Source organism: Pteropus vampyrus, unplaced genomic scaffold (genome assembly GCF_000151845.1).
Source record: "Pteropus vampyrus isolate Shadow unplaced genomic scaffold, Pvam_2.0 Scaffold50, whole genome shotgun sequence".
Lineage (NCBI taxonomy): Eukaryota > Metazoa > Chordata > Mammalia > Chiroptera > Pteropodidae > Pteropus > Pteropus vampyrus.
The window spans coordinates 2,520,571-2,539,412 of NW_011888831.1; the positions used below are offsets into that span (position 1 = coordinate 2,520,571).

General features: G+C 37.8%; 1 protein-coding gene and 1 pseudogene across 5 annotated transcripts in view; both read left to right on the top strand.

Annotated features, from left to right (window-relative positions):
* Positions 1-18,842, top strand: part of ANKFY1 (ankyrin repeat and FYVE domain containing 1) — an 81,095-nt gene that overhangs the window by 4,558 nt on the left and 57,695 nt on the right. For 4 of the 5 annotated variants that reach the window (XM_011359790.2, XM_011359791.2, XM_023530455.1 and 1 more), the window contains exon 2: positions 17,460-17,652. In XM_011359790.2, coding sequence (XP_011358092.1) covers positions 17,460-17,652 — 193 coding nt within the window. Of the gene's footprint in view, positions 1-5,043; positions 5,081-17,459; positions 17,653-18,842 lie in introns of all 5 variants that reach the window. The other variant, XM_023530454.1, reaches the window with a different exon arrangement.
* On the top strand, positions 14,915-15,033 carry LOC111739461 (annotated as a pseudogene).

Genomic DNA, 18,842 nt, shown 5'->3' on the forward strand with positions numbered 1-18,842 from the left:
GCTTCTTTATAGCCTTAGTTATAGGAGTCCCAGCTAGTCTTCAGATGGTTCTCCAGATTGATTGTTCTGTAATTTAGTTGTAATTTTGATATGGTCATGGGAAGAGATAAGCACAGCATTTACCTACTCTGTCATCTTGATCGGAACTCCCTGGAATATTTTTTAGGGAAGTGGTGAGGAGTATGTGTTGAGTGATAGGGAAGGCCTTTGCCTGAGACAGTGTTTGAACTGGGCTTTGGAAAATAGGCCTTTTTGGACATGGGGAGAGATGGAAGTGGGAAGAAGTCACTATTCTCAGAGGAAGAAATAATGGGATATAAGATTGGAAAAGTGTGTTAAGGGCTGATTATAAAGGTCTTGGTTAAGCATTTGGATTTTATTCTATGGACTACGGGGTGAAGCTACTGAGAAGTGTTAGCCAAGGTAATGACATGACTAGTATTGTTTGAGACATGTTGAAATGGCTACAGTGTAGAAGATGGATTTGGGAGGAAGGGTGGCTAGAGAGGAGGCTGTAGCAATTGATGAGTCCTTTGGTAAGGGGCATTGGGGACTGGTGAGGACTGGTGTGAGAGGGACTACAGAAGGTGTAAAAGACAAGACTTTTAAAACCTGCTTGCATATTGACAAGAGAGCTATCAAATAGGGGTTCTGGGTCTGGATGACTCATGTAATGGCTAGACTGTTAACAGGAAGAAGAGGAACAGATTTGAGAACAAATATCCTGACCGCAGTTTGAACATAGTTTGCCATTCCTAATACACCACTAGGTGGTTATGTCTTCGCAGGCAGTTGGAAGCATTTCCAGTCATACTGGTGTTTGGGTGAAAATTAGCCAGTTAGCTAATATTTGTTGAGTATCTCCTATGAAGTGCTATACAAAGTGAAGTTTTGAAAGATCTATAAATGATACCACTGACTTGCAGACAAGACTTAACAGAGTTGAATTACATTCAGGAAAAATGTATTTCATTTCTATTAGGTGCAAGCTACTGTGCTAGGGATGACAAAGTGAGCAAGACACAGTCTCAGCTTTAGTGGAACTTGTAGAACAGAGGGGAAGGCAAAATTTCTCAAAAGAAGCATGCGTGTTGTGTATTATAGTTTACTGAGTTTTCTCTTTTGCATTGATTAATGGCACCACCATCCAGTTGCACTTCAAGTCAATAACCTAGAAGTGATTTCTCCCTAACTTTTCTCCCTAATCTTCAGTCAGTCATCAAATCCTGTGGATCATATAAAGCTGTCACATACGTTTTTTCCTCTCTACTGTCATTCTCTTTGTTTAGGCTAGTGGTTCTCAACCCGGAGAATCCTGCACATTGGAATCACCTGGGGAGTTTTAAAAAACCCTTACCTTCAACAAAACTTTTTTTTAACCGAGTCAATAGTGAATAAAACCTGGTTTTACTGAATCAGTTTTTTAAACATCTATCAGTATATATACAAATACATGTGTGTGTGTGTAATTAAGGTCATCTTTCCTATCTAAGAAGTCCAGGTTCTCTGTAACTGGAGTAAAAGGATTTTTTGAAGCAAACTTTGGTTAAATAGTGGCTTTTGGACTTTGTCAGAACCTTCAAGTTATGACAGTTAAAATTGCTAGATTTTTTTAAAGGGTGAAAAGTCAAACTATGAAATATCTCTTAGCACCATCATATTTTTAATAATTTCCAAGTGTGTGTGTGTGTGTGTGTGTGTGTGAAGTGGGAGAGTGTAGACTGGCAGGGGTATCTGTCTATGATTCTTACTATTCCTTTGTACTCTGCCAAATAGTATTGCTGTTTTCTTTCTCCTTCCCTCCTTTTTATTAGGATATGTGAACTTGAATTCTCAACAGTAAATATATCTACTTATTTCTTATTCTCCATTAAGCAATTTTCTTATATTTAGCACACTTGATAAATGAATATTCAGTAACCCCAGTGAAAGAAAAATTCCATCTCCATTATGACAGGTTTAGAAAAATAGTGTTGATATTTTATCACCAGTGAAGAGCCTGTCTATTCTGATGCCAACAAGGAAGATAGTGTTTTCTGGGAAGATGACACTTCGATGAAAAATTGTTATGTGGAAGACCTTAATATGTGCTTGAAACGAAAATTATTCTCAAAACCACTGCTTTTACAATCTTTTTAAAATCTTTAATGGACAGGGTTAATATAGAGTAGAGATAGTTTAGTCTTTAAAGCATTGTACAAAGAACACTAATTCACTGCTAAAGTTGGGGCTAGAATGTATGAACTATGAATGTCTAGAGAAAGGAAATATCAGGATTTTGTTAATCTAAAAAGACTTAATGAATATAGTGTAGATTAGAATTGGAGTAGAAAGAGGAGAGTAGAAATTCTATTTATGATAGGGAATGGAAAGAACATTTAATTTCTGGGTTAATTAGTAATAATAAATTTATTTGCTGTCCCAATATTGGAACTGAAATTAGGCAGCATAGTACAATAGGATGAGTATGGGCTTTGGTTTAAGATTTTAAATCTTAAGTTGGTCTCTTGCTAATTGTATAATTTTAAGCAATTTTAAGGGTATTATTTAATCTAAGTGAATTCTATTATTAAGCACTGTGCTACTTTGAGTATGTTGGTTAGAACTTGAGATAACGAAGAATTAATTGCTATAAGAGACTAAAAATATTCCTCTTTTCTCTTGATTGCAAAATATTACAAGAAACTGTACAGTTTGTTTATAAAACTTGTTGACATCTAGCAAGAAGCTGCTAAAGCTTTAAAATATTCAGAATTCTTTTGTTTATAAATGTAGATGTATTAGTTTCTTATGGCTGCTATAATAAATTTCCATAAACTATGGCTTAAAACAACAGAAATGTATTCTCTTGATTCTGGAACCAAGAAATCTAAAGTCAGTATCATTGGGCTGAAGTCAAGGTGTCACAAGAGACATACTTTTCCTCGAGGTGAAAGTCTGTTTCTTCTTCCAGCTTCTTGTGGCTGTTGGCATTCCTTGGCTTGTGGCTGCATCACTCCAGTCTTCAAGGCCGGCATTTAGAAATCTCTTTCTATTCTGTCTTCATATAACCTTTTTCTCTGTATGTCAAATTTCCCTCTGTTCCTTTTTATAAGAATACATGTAATTGCATTTAGGGCCTACCTATGTAATCCGGGATAACCTCCCTCTCAAAATCTTTAATATAAACATACCTGCAGTGACCCCCTCCCCCCCCTTTTTTTTGCCATATAATGTAACATTTACCAGTTCCAGGAATTAGGACATGGATATTATGGAGGTCATTTTTCAAGCAATGCCATGTAATTTGACCTATTAAGTGATAATATTTCTAAAATTCCTTTGTGTGCAGTTTCTGAATGCTCAAAGACCACGCCACACAATTCAAAATATTGCTGATGGAATACAAAGATAAATAAGACATTTCCTACCCTCAAGAAACTTCTTAGTGGAAATAGAGTGCCTCAGTAGGAAACTTGTACTTTTGTAAGCAGTGGGTAACCAGCTGAAGTTTTGTTATTTGAGCTGTGTTTTAGGAAGATTAATCATGATTTGTGTAGAATAGAATGGAGAGGGGAAGGATCAGAAGGATGACTGGTTACATGTGTGTGAATGATGCTGAGGCCTCAAGGAAATGTTGATGTGATGTTTAGAAAAGAAGAAAGATGTCATGATACATCCCCAAGGGATATTAACCATTGAAGCATAATTGACAAGCAATAAAATCCACCACTTTTAACTCATCAGTTGACAGATATTTACAGTAGTGTAAACACCACCACAATCATGATATGGATCATGTCTATAATCTTAAAAAGTTGCCTTGAACTCCTTTGCAAGTCAGTTCCATTTCGCTGGCCTTGACAACCACTGATCTGCTTTTCTATCGCTATAGTTTGTCTTCTCTACAGTTTTACATGAAAGTATACAGTATGTAGTCTTTTGTGTCTGGCTTCTTTCATTTAGCATAATGCGTTTGAGGTACTGTGTTGCATGTAGTCTGTTCCTTTCAATGGCTGAGTAGTATTCTATTACAGTCATGTGCTGCTTAATGACGGGGATACATTCATCATTAGGCGATTTTTGTCATTGTGTGAACATCATAGAGTACACTTATAAAAACCTAGATGGTATATAGCCTACTATACACCTAGGCTATATTGTATAACCTATTGCTTCTAGGCTGTAAACCTGAATAGCGTGTTACTGTACTGAATACTGTAGGCAATGGTATTTGTGTATCTAAACATAGAAAAGGTACAGTAAAAATACTATATAAAAGATAAAGTGAGTGTGTGTGTGTGTATGTGTAGAGACAAGCAGGAGGCAGGTTCCCAGGCCGCCTCTTCCCCTGCCCACTCCTCTCCCTCCCTTACCAACTTCTGGCCCCAGTCACAGGTGGACACAGGGCAGATAGAACATGCTTAGCCTTCTCATCTATTTAAATCACCCAGAGTTAGCAGTAAATTCAGCATTGTAGCCAGGTCCAGCCTTTTCATTCAACATCACAAACTTAGATATGTGTTTATGTGTTTACATTTACAGTGGACCATCATTGTGTATGTGGTGCATTGTTGACCGAAATGTCTTTAAGTGGTCCATGACTGTGTATATACTGCAATTTCTGTTTATTCGCCAGCTTGACATTTCAGTTTCCAGATTTTATGTACATATTTTTTTTCACTTTTCTTGGGTAAATAGCTGGAAGTGAAATTGTTGGGTCATAAGGCAAGTGTATGTTTATCTAATAAGAAACTGTCAAACTGTTTTCCAAAGTGGCTGTGTAGTTTTGCATTCCCATTAGCAATTATGAGAGTTCTAGTTCTCCACATCTTTGCCAATATTTTTTAATTTTAGCCATTCTGGTGGGTGTGTAGTAGTATCTCATGGTGGTTTTGATACTCATTTCTTTAATAACTAATAATGTACATCTTTTTATGTGCTTTTTTGCCATGCATTTATTTTCTTTGAAGTGTTCAATTTTTGCCTTCTTTTATTGGGTTATCTTATTATTTTTTTCCCGTCTTTAATTCCCTTCCCCTCTCTTCCACCCCTGACCTATAGATGTTGCCGTTTTCCCTTAAGAACTGGATTGCTGAAGGAGGGGTGTCTCCTCTCACACGCTTGCGGCATCTACCCGGGTCCTGGCGCACCCAGGGTCTGGTCCGTGGCTCCACCTGGGGCACGAACTGAGGACCTTCTGCATGTAAAGCAGACGTGCTAACCACTACATTATGGAGCCACCCCGTCTTATTATTATTCAGTTGTAAGAGTTATTAATATAGTCTTGGTACATTGTCTTTTGGATATGCGTGTTGCAAATATTTTCTCTTTGTCTTTGGCTTGCCTATTCGCTTTCTTGTGTGTCTTGAACAATTTTTAAAATTTGATAATATCCAACTTTTTTTCATGTCATGTTTTGTCCAGTTTATATAGTTTGCCTCATCTGAGGTCACTAATAGTTTTTCTATGTTTTAGTCTAGAAGTTTTATAGTTTTTACCCTTACATTTAGATCTGTGTGAATGTTCACTTTTCCCCCTTTGGATACTCAGTTGTTCCAGTCTCTTTATCCTTTCCTCACTGAAGTGCTTTGGCACTGTTGTCAGAAATTTGGCTATATATGTGTAGGTCTGTTTCTGGATTCTATTCTATTCGGTGGCTCTGTATGTCTTTTCTCCCCAGCTTTATCGTAATACAGTAGACAATTAGTTGCTTGTATTTACATTGTACAAGTCAATGAGTTTTTTTTTTCAATTATAGTTGGCATACAATAATATACCAGTTTCAGTTGTACAGCATAGTGATCAGAGATCCACGTAACTCGCAAAGCAGTCACCCCATTAAATCTAGTACTCCTCTTCCCTCTTACATATTTATTACAACATTATTAACCATCTTCCCCATGCTAAACTCTACATCTCCATGTCTGTTCTGCAACTATCCATTTGTACCTCTTAATCCCTTTGCCTTTTTTTCTCTAATTCCCCCAGCCTCCCTCCCATCTAGTAGCCCTAAAATATTCTCTGTATCTACATGTTTATTTCCGCTTTTATTGTTGATTTTGTCCTTTAGATTCCACATGTATGTGAAATACTGCGATATTTGTCTTTCTCTATCTGACTCATTTCATTCAGTGCAATACTCTTTAGGTCCATCAAGGCAATATCTTGGTTTCCATTCCCTTCCTTTCAGTGTGCATGTTTCTTTTAATCTGAAGTGTGTCTCTTGTAGGCAGCATAAGTAGGGGTCTTGTTTTCTTATCTATTCAGCCACTCTATCTTTTGGTTGGAGCACCTAATTCTTTTCCATTTGAGATACTTGTTGATAGGAATGTAGTTATTACCACTCTTTATTCCTGTTTCGATACATGATTTTGCTTCTCAAAGAACCCCTCCAACATTTCCCGTAATACTGACTTGGTGTTGATGAATTCCTTTTGCTTATCTTTGTCTGGGAAGCTCATTATCTGTCCTTCGACTCTAAATGATAGCTTTGCTGGATAAAGTATTGTTGGTTGTAGATCCTGGGTTTTCATCACATTGAATATGCTGTGCCAAGCCTTTCTGACATGCCAGTCTTATGGGTGCTCCCTTGTAGGGAACTAACCGCTTTTCTCTTGCTGCTTTTAAGATTCTCTTTGTATTTAACTTTTGGCATTTTAATTATGATGTGTCTTGGTGTGGGCCTCTTTGGGTTCCTTTTTCTTGGGACTCTGAGCTTCCTGGGGTTGTATGTCTATTTCCTTCACCAGGTGAGGGAAGTTTTCCATCATTATTTCTTCAAATAGCTCTTCAACGTCTTGTTTTCCTTCAGGTACTCCTATGACACAGATATTTTTACATTTAATAGTGTCCGTAGGCTCCTTAAATTATTATATTCTTGGCTTCTTTTTTCTTGCTCTTCTGCTTGGATGTTCTTGGCTTCTCCATCCTTTATATCGGTGGTTTGATCTTCCTCTTTATCCACTCTGTTGATTCCCTCTAATATACTCTCCATCTCAGATCATGTGTTCTTCATCTCTGACTCGTTCTCTTTTATAATTTTCATTTCCATTTTTATGTTTTTATCTCTTCGTTAAAGTTCTCACTGAGTTCGTCTACACTTCCCCTCAGTTCATTGAGCATCTTAATAACCAGTGTTTTGAACTCCGCATCTGTTAGATTGCTTGACTCCATTATTCTGGGGTCTCTGTTCTGTTCTCTCATATGGTTTCTGCTTCTTTGTGTTCCCATTTTGGCTACCTTTTTCTGTGTCCATTTCTGTGTACTAAGCAAAGCTCCTAAGTCTGCCGGTCTTAGTAGTGTGGCTTTGTGTAGTTGGTGTCTAGTGGCACAGTCCTGAAAGGGGTTCAGCTGCAGGCCAAGTTTAGCCCCAGCCCGTGCCTCTCCGAGGCCACCTGTTAAGATTCAACAAACAATCTCCAGATGCAGTGCTTATAGTTGCCTCAAGAAACCACACTGGAAACCGAGGCCAGCTGCTGCACCAGTGTGGCGTCTTGGCACTGCTCAGCAAGGAGCACCTGAATGGATGAGGACACACCTGAATGTGGCTAGAGTGGGGCCAGGAGTTGAAGGGGGCAGAGTTTCAGGGAATCTTCTGGGCGGAGTGACCTCTGTTATCCAATTTGATGACATCTTGGTTATGGCGGTGCTGTGTCCGCACACTAGGAGGGTGGAGGGTTCTACAGAGTAGCGATGGACACTGCAGGCACTACTGTCCAGGAGTGAGCCTCGCCTCCGGCTCTCACTCCGACAACTCAGTGTCCTCTTGTAAGTCCCTGGTGTTCCCTGCAGAACCAACCCGGCGCTGGTTGTCAGAGCAACAGGTCCATCACTGCGAAAGTCCTCTCGTGGACACGGCCTCTTTAAGAGGCTTCTGCTGCAGCCCCTACCACAGCCTCAGTCCCACTCAGCCACTGGGACTGGGCAGCCTTGTGTCTTCCCCCTTCCTACCTTTTACCATTGCAGGTTGATTAATTATTTCTCTCCCAAGCCATAGTGCTTCTGTTCGTCTAGATCCCAGGTGACTTTCCTTTGTGTTTGCTCTGTGTTTCTGTCACAACTTGGATTTGTTCACAAGAAGGATGGACAAAGCCTCTGTCATCTGTGCCACCTTTTTTCTCCCCGATTGCTCTGAATGTCTCTTGATGTCAATATATTGTCCCAGTTACTGTGGCTTTATAACAAGTCCTGAAATTGAGTCATGTAAAGTGCTACACCTTTCTCGTTTTTTTCCCCCCAAAATTATTTTGCCTATTTTAGGTGCTTTGCATTTTTATTTAAATTTGAGAATCATCTTGTTTAGTTCTACAAAGAAAATCTGAAACTTTAATTGGGATGGTGTTGAATCATATGTAGATCAATTTGTAGAGAATTGATATCTTAAAAATATTAAGCCTTCCAATTCATGATTACTGTATAATTCTCCATTTACAGTCGTCCTGCAGTATCCTCGGGGGATTCATTCCATGACCTCTGTGGGTACCAAAATCGACAGGTGCTTAAGTCATTTATAAAATGCCATAGTATTTTTCATATAACCCACATTGCATATAGGTTACAGTAGGGCATGCCTACACATCACTTCATTTTTGTGGATTCAGTATAGTGCTTGGTGCATGGCAAATTCAAGTTTTGCTTTTTCGAACTTTCTAGGTTTTTATATTCTCAAATATTTTCATTTCGCAGTTGGTAGAATCCACAGATGTAAAACCCACGATATGGAAGGCCAACCATATTTAGGTTGTCTTTAATTTGTCAACAATGTTTTATAATTTCAGTGTGCAGGCCTTGCAGGTTTTTTGTTAAATTTATCCCTAAGTATCTTATATATTTGCTGTACTATTATAAGTGAATTTTCACAGCCTGTACAGCCAGAACTCTCAAATCTGAATAAAAATTAAAGTGGAAGCAGGAAGGGGAGTTTGATTTGAGGAAGATGTTAAATTTGCTTTTGAGCTTGTGTTTGTAGTACCAGTAGGTTATCCTTCTAGCAGGAGCTATTGAGAGAGTTTTGGAGCCATTTACATAGAAGTGACAATAAAATATGGGTGTGCTTGAGACCTCAAAGAATGGAAATTTGGAAAAAGTTTGATTCTAGGACTGAACCTTGCAGTACTGCTTCCTTTTAGAGAGTAGTCAGAGTAGACTCTAAGAAAGGTAGGAAAAAAGCGTGAAGAGTAAAGTTAGTAAGTCAGAATCAAAAGAATTTCAAGAATGGGCTGATTAAGAATTGGAGACTGCAGAGATGTTGAGGACCTTGAAGGATAAGGAAAAGGTAATTGCATTGGTGATTTTATCGTGACTGAGACCCTGTTAGGATAATGATACGAAGTCAAGTTTCAAAAGATTGGGGAGGTAAGGAAGCCAAGTTTCAAAAGATTGGGGAGGTAAGGAAGGAAGCAGTGACTAAAGAGGGGTTCCTTCAAAAATTGGAGAAGGAAGAGAGCATGATAGACAAGGAATCACTGTAATCATGTGGTAAAGTTTATTTGGAATAGAGCATGTTTGTAAGGGTAATGAAGTGAGCCTGGAGAGAAGGATATCTTAGAGATGCTAGGGCTATTTTAGTCACACAGGTTTTGGTAAGGGAATGCGAGAGGATATAGAATTCTAGGCATTTGGAACAGATTAACTGTTTTCTTCCCTTTTCATTTGGCTCTGGCTATCATTACCAACATCTAGAATGGGTTGGTAAACTATGGCCTTTGGCTAAATCTGACCTGAGACTTGTGTTTATATAGCCCTTGAGCTAAGAATCATATATGTGTATGTATGTGTATGTATATAGATATATGGATTTTATATATACAGATAAAATGGTTGATGAAAAATCAAAGGAAGACTATATCATGGCATGTGAAAATGGTGTGAAATTCAATTTTCAGTGTCCATAAATAAAATTTTTTTAGGGGAGAGAATAGCCAAGATCATTTATTTATGCTTTTGCATTAAACCGCAGAGTTAAGTAGTTGCCACAGAGACTGAGGCACGGAGAGCCTAAAATATTTACTATCCAGCCATTCACAGAAAGTTTGCCAACTCTTGACCTAGAAGGATCATTGTTGGTTCTTTTTCTGTCTCATGACTTGCTGTTTAATTTTTTTATTTTATTTTTTATTTTTTGCAGTTGTTATTAGTCTCTTTATTTTGGGCTATTCATAGTAAATGCAGTGGTTTCTTTTTTTTTTTTTTCCCCTCAAGCAAGCATCTTTGGTTAAGACTGATGAACTGTTAGAAAGCTATTCAAAATATCTGACTTTAGATTATTGGTGCAGGGCAGATGGGTATTATTTAGAAAGAAATATGACAAAATTATAATACAAGCTGCTAATGTTTCACTGATGCCTAGTATATAGCTCTTTTGGTGAAACTATAGGTTTTATCTATTATTTAAATTTCTAGGCTTATTTTTCGAAAAGAATGTTGGAGAAAGAGAAAGAAGAAACCACAGCTGAAAACTAGCCACTTTGTAAAGAAGTAGTTGTAGTAAACCTTTAAATCAGACACTGTTCTAAATGATTTAACCTACCATCGACAACATTCTGAGATCCAAAGCCCAGAGAGGAGTAAGTAACTTGCCCAAGAATACATAGCTATTAAATAGGCAAGCTGAGATTCCAACCCAGTCACTTGGAATACATGCCCTTAAGGACTCTATTGTGTCGCCTTTCTCAGAATGATAACAGAGAACATTTTCTGACCACTTACTGGAGTGCAGATGCTCCTCTAAGGTCTTTATATGTATTAGCACATTTAATGTTTTTCTCTTCATTATTTCTCAGAATGGTAATTTAATTCTTTTCCTGTAAGAACTACCCCTTGGTGACACTTCAAGGACACATTTACATTGCTGTTTGCCATCAAACAATATTCCCCTCAGAATAACATCTCAGCTATGGGCGCTTTCTCCATTATATTATGAAATGGTATGGCAATTTCAATACCACTGGATAGGTGCACTTGTGATCTGGGTTTCCCCCTACAAAAGATGCTGGGCAGGGAGCATCTGTACTTTCACAAATAAGAGCCCTAAATCATCCTAAAGCCCTTTTCTTTTACCTCATCTCTGATTATAACCTTTGTAGTTTATGTCTTGTGTCAGTGTCCAGGCTGCAGATGGAAATTTGTGTCTGAAGTTCTGGAGTGAGACTAGGGCTATTGCTGTAGATTTTGAAATTATATTTATATAACTGATATTTTAAAAAATTTACAGGGACTCTGAGAAGATGATGGAAACTTTTATAATCTCATTTTAAGGGTTAAAAGAATCAGCAACTTTCTACTCTTAAAGGCAAATGTTCTCATAATTCCCCATAAATTAGTATCCAGATTCTTTATGACTAGTTTTTGCTCCTCCTATTTGTGAATTCCTTGTAGATACTTCTTTGATTTTTCATTTGATACTAGTCCTGTGGTGCTGCATTATTTGGAAGAGGTACAAGTTAGACTACCCTTTTTAAAAACTCTGAGGTAACTCCTAATCTACCATAATGCTTAGTGCATAGTAAATACTTGCAGATTAATAATTTGTTTAGGTGACATGGAAATGCAGAGTTACTGAGACTATATATAACCTTGATGGGTTGGAGCTCTTGAGGAGCAAAATACTTAGGTTGGCTAGAATATTGTGTGATCGAAACCAAGGTTAAAGAGCTCACTGTGCTTCATGGAAGAAAAATCTGCAATCCATAGCCACAGGCTTCCCCTGTGAAAATATGGAAGCTCTCTCTCCAGCAAGTGGGATGTAACTTTAACCACTAGGTTGAACTAGCGAGATGAGGTATACTCTTGCCATCCTTTTCAGTTGACTTAAACAGAGACAGATGAGTGACAGACATTTTTGCCAGTGAGCTCTTGGAGGACTAGGTTAGGTCTTGTCTTCTAATTATTTGTATTTCTCATAGAGCCAAGTACTATGTCTGTTCTACAAACCTATTGACTGATAACTAGTTTAAAAGGAGAATCTGACCAAGTGTAAAAGACAAACCTTTTCCTTGCATTTTCTGGGCCCATTATGTTACAAACATTAACAGGCTTTATTTAATTCTTTTGAAGTAAAACACTTTTCTGGCACTTCTTTCCTTGTACTAGCTTAAGTAAGGTAGTCTTGCTTCATGCTGTCATCTTTTGAATTGTTTTGTTTAATTGCCCATCTTCTCCATTACCCTTTAACTTTGCAAAAAGACATGTTCCAAGCTTTCGTTTTGTTTTGTTTTGTTTTTACTTTGACACTGGCACGCCATAGGTGTGCAATAAATTTTTAATGAATGACTGGGTTAAGCATTTGTCTTATTAAGAGATGAAAATCTTTGAACAAATCAGTGAATGAACAAATTGCAGTTCAGTTGATCTTTTTTCTAAAGAGGAGTATTCCCAGAGCAGTCTGTTTGTGACTTGGAGAGATATTTGCTGGGGACTGAACTTTTTCTCCAGGGCAGTCATTCCTATACCTGGGGCTATTATAAAAGTATACTTTTTCCAACCCCATTACAGATTACTGAATCTGGGTGCTCTTTTTCTCCTACTTTAAACTGCCTGAGTGATTCTGATGCAGCCAGCCTGGGAATAATGTCATTGAGCATGGTCTGAGAGGCAAGAGGTGGGTAAGCTGCTGGTCATGGGCTTGTCCCCTTCTCCTCCTCAGATTCATTGTCTAGGAGTTGAACCAATAAGGTGATCTTTAGATTTCTTCCCTTCCTAAAACTTCGTGATATATAAAAACCCTTACACTTGGGTATTAGAAAATTGTTTTTCCTCATAATTGTAATTTTCCATAATCTTTAAAATTTGCCTAAAATAGCGTATTTGCTTTATAAGCGCACATAGATTTAAAATTCAAATAATTTTATAAGGCTTGTAACAAAAAATAAATTTTGTCACCTCTTAGTCTGCTCCCCAGACTACTCTCTGCTCTTCTTTATTTACCTCTAAGTGATAATGCTTATACTGCTATTTCTAGATTGATCAGTTGTCAGTGTTGACTGACTTTTTACTATGGTAGATTAGGAGTTGCCTCTTTGAGAGTTTGTTTCAAAGGCCAGCCTGACCTGAATCTTTTCCAAAGGAATAGTAGTGATGATTTTTAAAGTATGTTAGGCTTTGCTTTTTGGTTTGGAATTGTCAGTGCAGACTTGATATATGCAGTGATACAGTATTTAAAATTGCTCCTTTAGTATTTAGCAGTGTTTCCATTTCTGTTTTTACTTTTGTTCAGCACCTTCTGATAATGGCCTTTTGATTTGCCATGACTTTAATTGATCAGTCTTAATTCCTAGGTCAGTAAAACGTTTGAATCCCATTCTGTTTTTCATGACTCAAAAAAAAATGTTTTGGAAACTATTATAATTATTTAAACTATTTATCCAATAATTATGTAATTGTGGAATGCAAGGGTGGGGGTGTAGGAAATGCTGACAGTTTTGAGTGTATGTACCAGTCACAGTAGTTGTCATTTAATTCTCACAGTAGCACTGAGAAGTAGATCCCTCCCCTCTTCCCCATTTTACAGATGAAGAAACAAAAGTTCAGAGAGATGTACTTTTTATCCCATAGCTAGTTACTAAAAGGATTTGGATCCCTATCAGTTTGACTCCAGAACCCACTACAGGTATACATCAAATTGTAAACTTTTTAATTGAAGCATAAGATATATACAGGAAAGAACAAATCATAAGTAGAGAGCTCAGTGAATCATCAAAATGAAACATGAATGTAACTAATACTAATTTAAACTTAAAAATGATGTTATCAGCATCCCAGAAGGCACCCTCTTGTTCCCTCCAAGTTATTACTCTTGCCATTCCTTCAAAGATAATTATCATGACTTCTGATACCAGATTCATTTGTTACAAGCGATAGCAGTTTTTGAACAGAATTTAATGTTATTCTTAATGTGTTTCCTTTTACATTTTTTGTTGTCACACGTAGAAATTCAATGCCAATTTTTCTTTAAGAAGCCAATCACCTCCATTTCTTTCTCTACAGAAAAGTGTAAATTTGTACCATCACATCAACTTAATGCTTTGTGTTAAATGCTTCCCCCTTTGAGGTGAATAATTGCTAGTTCATGGCTCTGTAGTCTCAGTCACTGTGAAGAACTCTTTAAAACCAATGACCTCTATAAATTTGTCACACCAGAATAAAAGTGTAGAGCTAAGTCCTATCTAAGGGGTTGTAAATGCTACTTGCTGAGATTTTTAAATGTTATAATAGGATCATTGTAAGTACTGTTTTTCTTTATCCAATGTTTTTTAAAGCAATATTTGGTTTAAATATTAGGCCAAATAACTGCAAAATTTTTAAAAAATATTAGTTATAGGAATTCTTATATGATATGTAAATCCTGAGCACAATGATCAGTTAGCAACTATAAGCAAATTTTCATCTCAGAAGTGCCTTCTACTTTATTTTTCCACAAAGACTGATTTATGCCTGAGACTTACATCCAGTTTTTTGACTCCAGGCATTTATTTAACATGGATCCTTGAGAAAAGGAGCAAAAAGTTCCCTAGTATATGTATGAAGAAGACAGTCTATTAGTATTTAAACAAATTCTTCAACATTTTTTTCTAATTATGAAAACAGAACGCATCTGTTAAAGGATACCTTAAATGTGCAGAAAATTGCAAAGAAAAATCTCCCATATTGCCCCTTCTGAGTGAGACCTGCTGATATTTTGAGGATATTTGTCTTTTCACTCCTCATATATGTAAATATTTGTAATAAAATTGGAATTATAAAATATATTTAGTTTTACAGCTTGCTTTTTTCTGTTAATATTTATTCTTTGAACATGTATATTTAATATTATATACTTCTTTGAAAACATTAATAGTTGCATAATAACTGCAAACTCATGAGCCACGTAGTTTATTTAACCATTCTGTGTTTTTAAATCCGTTTTTTATTGTATCTGTGTTTATAAAGAGGTAATTATTACGGCTTTGCCACCCTGAACGTGCCCGATCTCGTCTGATCTCAGAAGCTAAGCAGGGTTGGGCCTGGTTAGTACTTGGATGGGAGACCACCTAGGAATACCAGGTTCTATAGGTATTTTAAAAAAAAAAAAGGAGAGAAAGAAGCTATTGGGTAGCAGGTGGGGGAGGGATACAGTTGAGAGGAAAGGGAGCTTTTATAAAACTGGATTTTGCTTGTTCACTTGTTGATCAAATATTTAGTGAGCCTCTGTGTCAGGCCCTGTGATAGGCTCTGAGATGCAGATGTAAATCTTTTCACATTGATGATCAGATATGATGAGCAAGGGTTTGAATTAATATCATAGTGGAGATGGGGATACAAAAGACAAGAAGGATTCCCAGAGATGTTGAAATAGTGAAGTCAGTTTTTTATAGCTGGGGAAGGATTGGGGCCATGTGAGTGAGTAGGAGACATCTAAGATTACTCCCATATTTCATCTTCAGGTAATTGGGATAGATGGTGGTATCATTTATTACTATAGGGACTACACAAGGGAAGAGCAAATTTGCTTGAAGTTTTGTTTTGGGCATAGTGAATTTGAGGTGCCTGTGGGCCACTAGGGAGAAATGTCTATAGGGAAGATGGATAGACGAAGCTAAGAAGAAAGATCTGGTCTAAAGAGATGGATCTGTGCATCATTGGCACCTAGATTTTGGTCTCAAGCATAGACTAAGGACCTGGTGGAGCTGCTGTGGGAGAACATAGAGTTAAGAGGGCCAAGGATAGAATCTGGGGAATGTCAGTGGTCAAGCATTGGGAGGGGTGTAGAGAAGCATGTGACAGACAGAGAACCATAATCGGAGAGAGGGGGTGGCATTGTGGTTGCTGAAAGAATAGAAGAAAAGAAGGTTGGACAACAATATCATATGCTGTGTTGTAGAGGTCTGGGAGGAGGACCACTGGCAAGTGTCTATTGCTTTTGGCAATTAGAAGGTCATTGATAAGAGGAGTTTTAAGGGAATGTTGGAGACAGAAGGAGGTAATGGCAGAGGAATAGTGGGTACGGAAATGGTGTGTGGTACCTAGAGATGGAAGGGCAGCAGTTGGTCAGATGTGGCATAGAAGGAGGGTTTTGTTTTAATAGAGACTTGAACAGGTTTATGTGCTGATGAGAAAGACCCAGTTAAAAGAGATTGAAGTTGTTGGAGAATTGGTGATTGATTATAAAGGAAAGGACCCAAGGAGAGTGATGGGTTTGGAGCATAGGTGGAAGGATTTAACTTGGACCAGAGGGAGATACTTTCTGTGAGAAAGCATGGAGTATTTGGGAGTTGTTGCTGGTACATGGAAGTAAGTGCTTAGTTTTCTCAAGACACTGGCTGAAAATGCAGATTGGGTGGGAGATGGGCTTGAGAATGGTGTCAGGATTTGGAATATCTGTGGTGGGGAGTAGAAGATCGAAGGGACTGAGGCCCAGAGAATGATTATAGCAGCACTGTGATTCTGTGGTTAGACCTCGATTTATAGAGGTACTAATTTACATGGTTGCATGATTTCTCACCAAGACTCTGGAGCCCAGTTAAAGGAGAATTTTCTTGACTATTTACTTCCTGAGGGAAGCCTCCCATGAATGTCCTAAGTTAAATTTCTTTATTATAGGTTCTCATAGCTCTGTTCTTTCCTTCTAGTACTCATTAGAGTTGTAGTTTTGCATTTGATTTTTATAATCGTTATTATAATATACAAGTTTACCTTCCCCAGTAACTAAAAGCTTTGAGGAAAGGTATATCTGATTTTGCTTATCATTGTGCAGTGTTTGACACCTAGTAGACACTTGATAATTTTTATTGAATGAGTCAAATATAAAGATTCTCAACCAGTACAACTGTGGAACATGACTTGCTTCCATCTGAATCGTTATTGTCTGACCTGATCCTCTCCTGAAGGAGGGCAGGTGTCACCTAGTGTGGAGTAGTGGTTAATAGATCGCAGGCCCTGGAATGAAAATGCCTGGGTTCCTCCTAACCCCACTTCTAATCAGCTTCGTGACCTTGGGCAAATTCTTAATCTCTCTGTGCTCCAGTGTCCTCATCTGTAAAGTGTGGCTAGTAATAGAACCTACCTCAGGGATTGTCATAAAGCTTGCATGAGGGAATTCACAGAAAGCTTTTAGAACAGCATCTGACATGTAGAAGTTACTACTAGTGGCTTGAAAAAGCCTCCTAGGTGATTTTGGTTATCTTCTTTCCTTGAGACTCCTGGCTTTATGGTAAAAGATTAGCAGGGCAGGTACATGTTAGCATTTTATGTGTGTCCGTTCGTGGTCATATATTGAATATTGATCTTCAAGGGAAACAAGAGAAATCCCTGGACCATGATGGTCTTTTTGATCCAGTGGCACCCAGAAACAAAACCATTCTTGGTCCTGTAGGAGTATCACTAAGAAATAGAGGAAACACCATATGACTTGTCATTTTGGTAGCCATCCTATATGAAGGATTAGTGAATGCTATCTGTTTTACTCTTGCCATGGTAAACTTTATTATTTGTTTCCCTTGCAGAGGAGGTCGCCAAGTTGGAGAAGCATTTGATGCTTCTCCGACAAGAGTATGTCAAGCTGCAGAAGAAATTGGCAGAGACAGAGAAGAGATGTACTCTTTTGGCTGCGCAAGCAAACAAGGAAAATAGCAGTGAGTCCTTCATCAGCCGTCTGCTGACAATTGTGGCCGACCTCTATGAGCAGGAACAGTATAGGTGAGCTCCTGGACACAGGACCAGTTTGGGGAAGCTGGCCCTTTTGCTTTATTCTCAGGCCACGTTGCAACTTCTCTCTTACTGACTTTCTTCTCAAGTTTATTTCTCTTTAATTGGGATATTAGCAAACCTTTAGTTTTTAGAATGTAAGCTCCTTGAGGCAAGGTTTTGGCTCATCTTCAGCACAGAGCTTGGAGTCATGGTGATAGTATCACTAATACAGACAGAAATTAGCTTTCATGTTCAGGGATTCAGAGAGAAGTCATTTTCTCTTGGGATGGTTAAAGAAGGAGTCTTGGAACTATTAGGCAGTTTAGCATGACGATTGAGCGTAGACTCTGGAACCACACAGCCTATGTTAAAAGCTCAGTTGGCCATTCATTATATATGTGAACAGGGTTACATGATGTACTTGAGGTTCTTAATCTGTAAAATGGGGAAGTAATACTACTACTTTCTTTACGATTGTTATGAAGATTAAATTAATAAATACATGTTTTAAGAACTTAGAACAGTGTCTGGCACATAGTAAGTGCTCAGTTGTTAGCTATCGTTCTTGAGTTTTGAGGTAAATATTAAAGACTAGGTAGGACTTAATAGAAAAGACAGTGATATTACCAGTAGAGGGAGTGGCTGAACATGAGAACATGCAGAGGATTTAGGGTACATGTTCACGTAGGGGAACACTGAGAGAGGTGGGAAAGGTAGGGTGGATTATATTGGGAAGCCAAGATGAGGAATTTGGACTTGATCCTCTAGGAGATGTAGAACAGAGTATTTCTGAGTTGTAAGACTGTCATAATCAAAGTAGTATTTTAGGAAGATTAACCTAGTAACATCATATAGGTAAAATTATAAAGAGAAGAGAGCCAGAGAGCTGCTGGATGTTGTTGTAAATAGCCAAGTCCAGAACTGATGGAGGAGTGAATTGAGATGATCTCCCTAGTAGCCAAATCCTTCATTCTATGCATATTCACACATCCATGTTTCTTTTCCACACCCACGAAGAAACATGGATGTGTGAATATGCATAGAATGAAGGATTTGGTTACTAGGGAGATGGATGATTGGACTAGATAAGACTTGGTAAAATTTCAAAATAAATTTTAACATTTAAAATAGGTTAAAATCCATAACTGCCATCTACCACCTTAATCATTTCTTAAAAAAAGAAAAATTTAATACCAAAA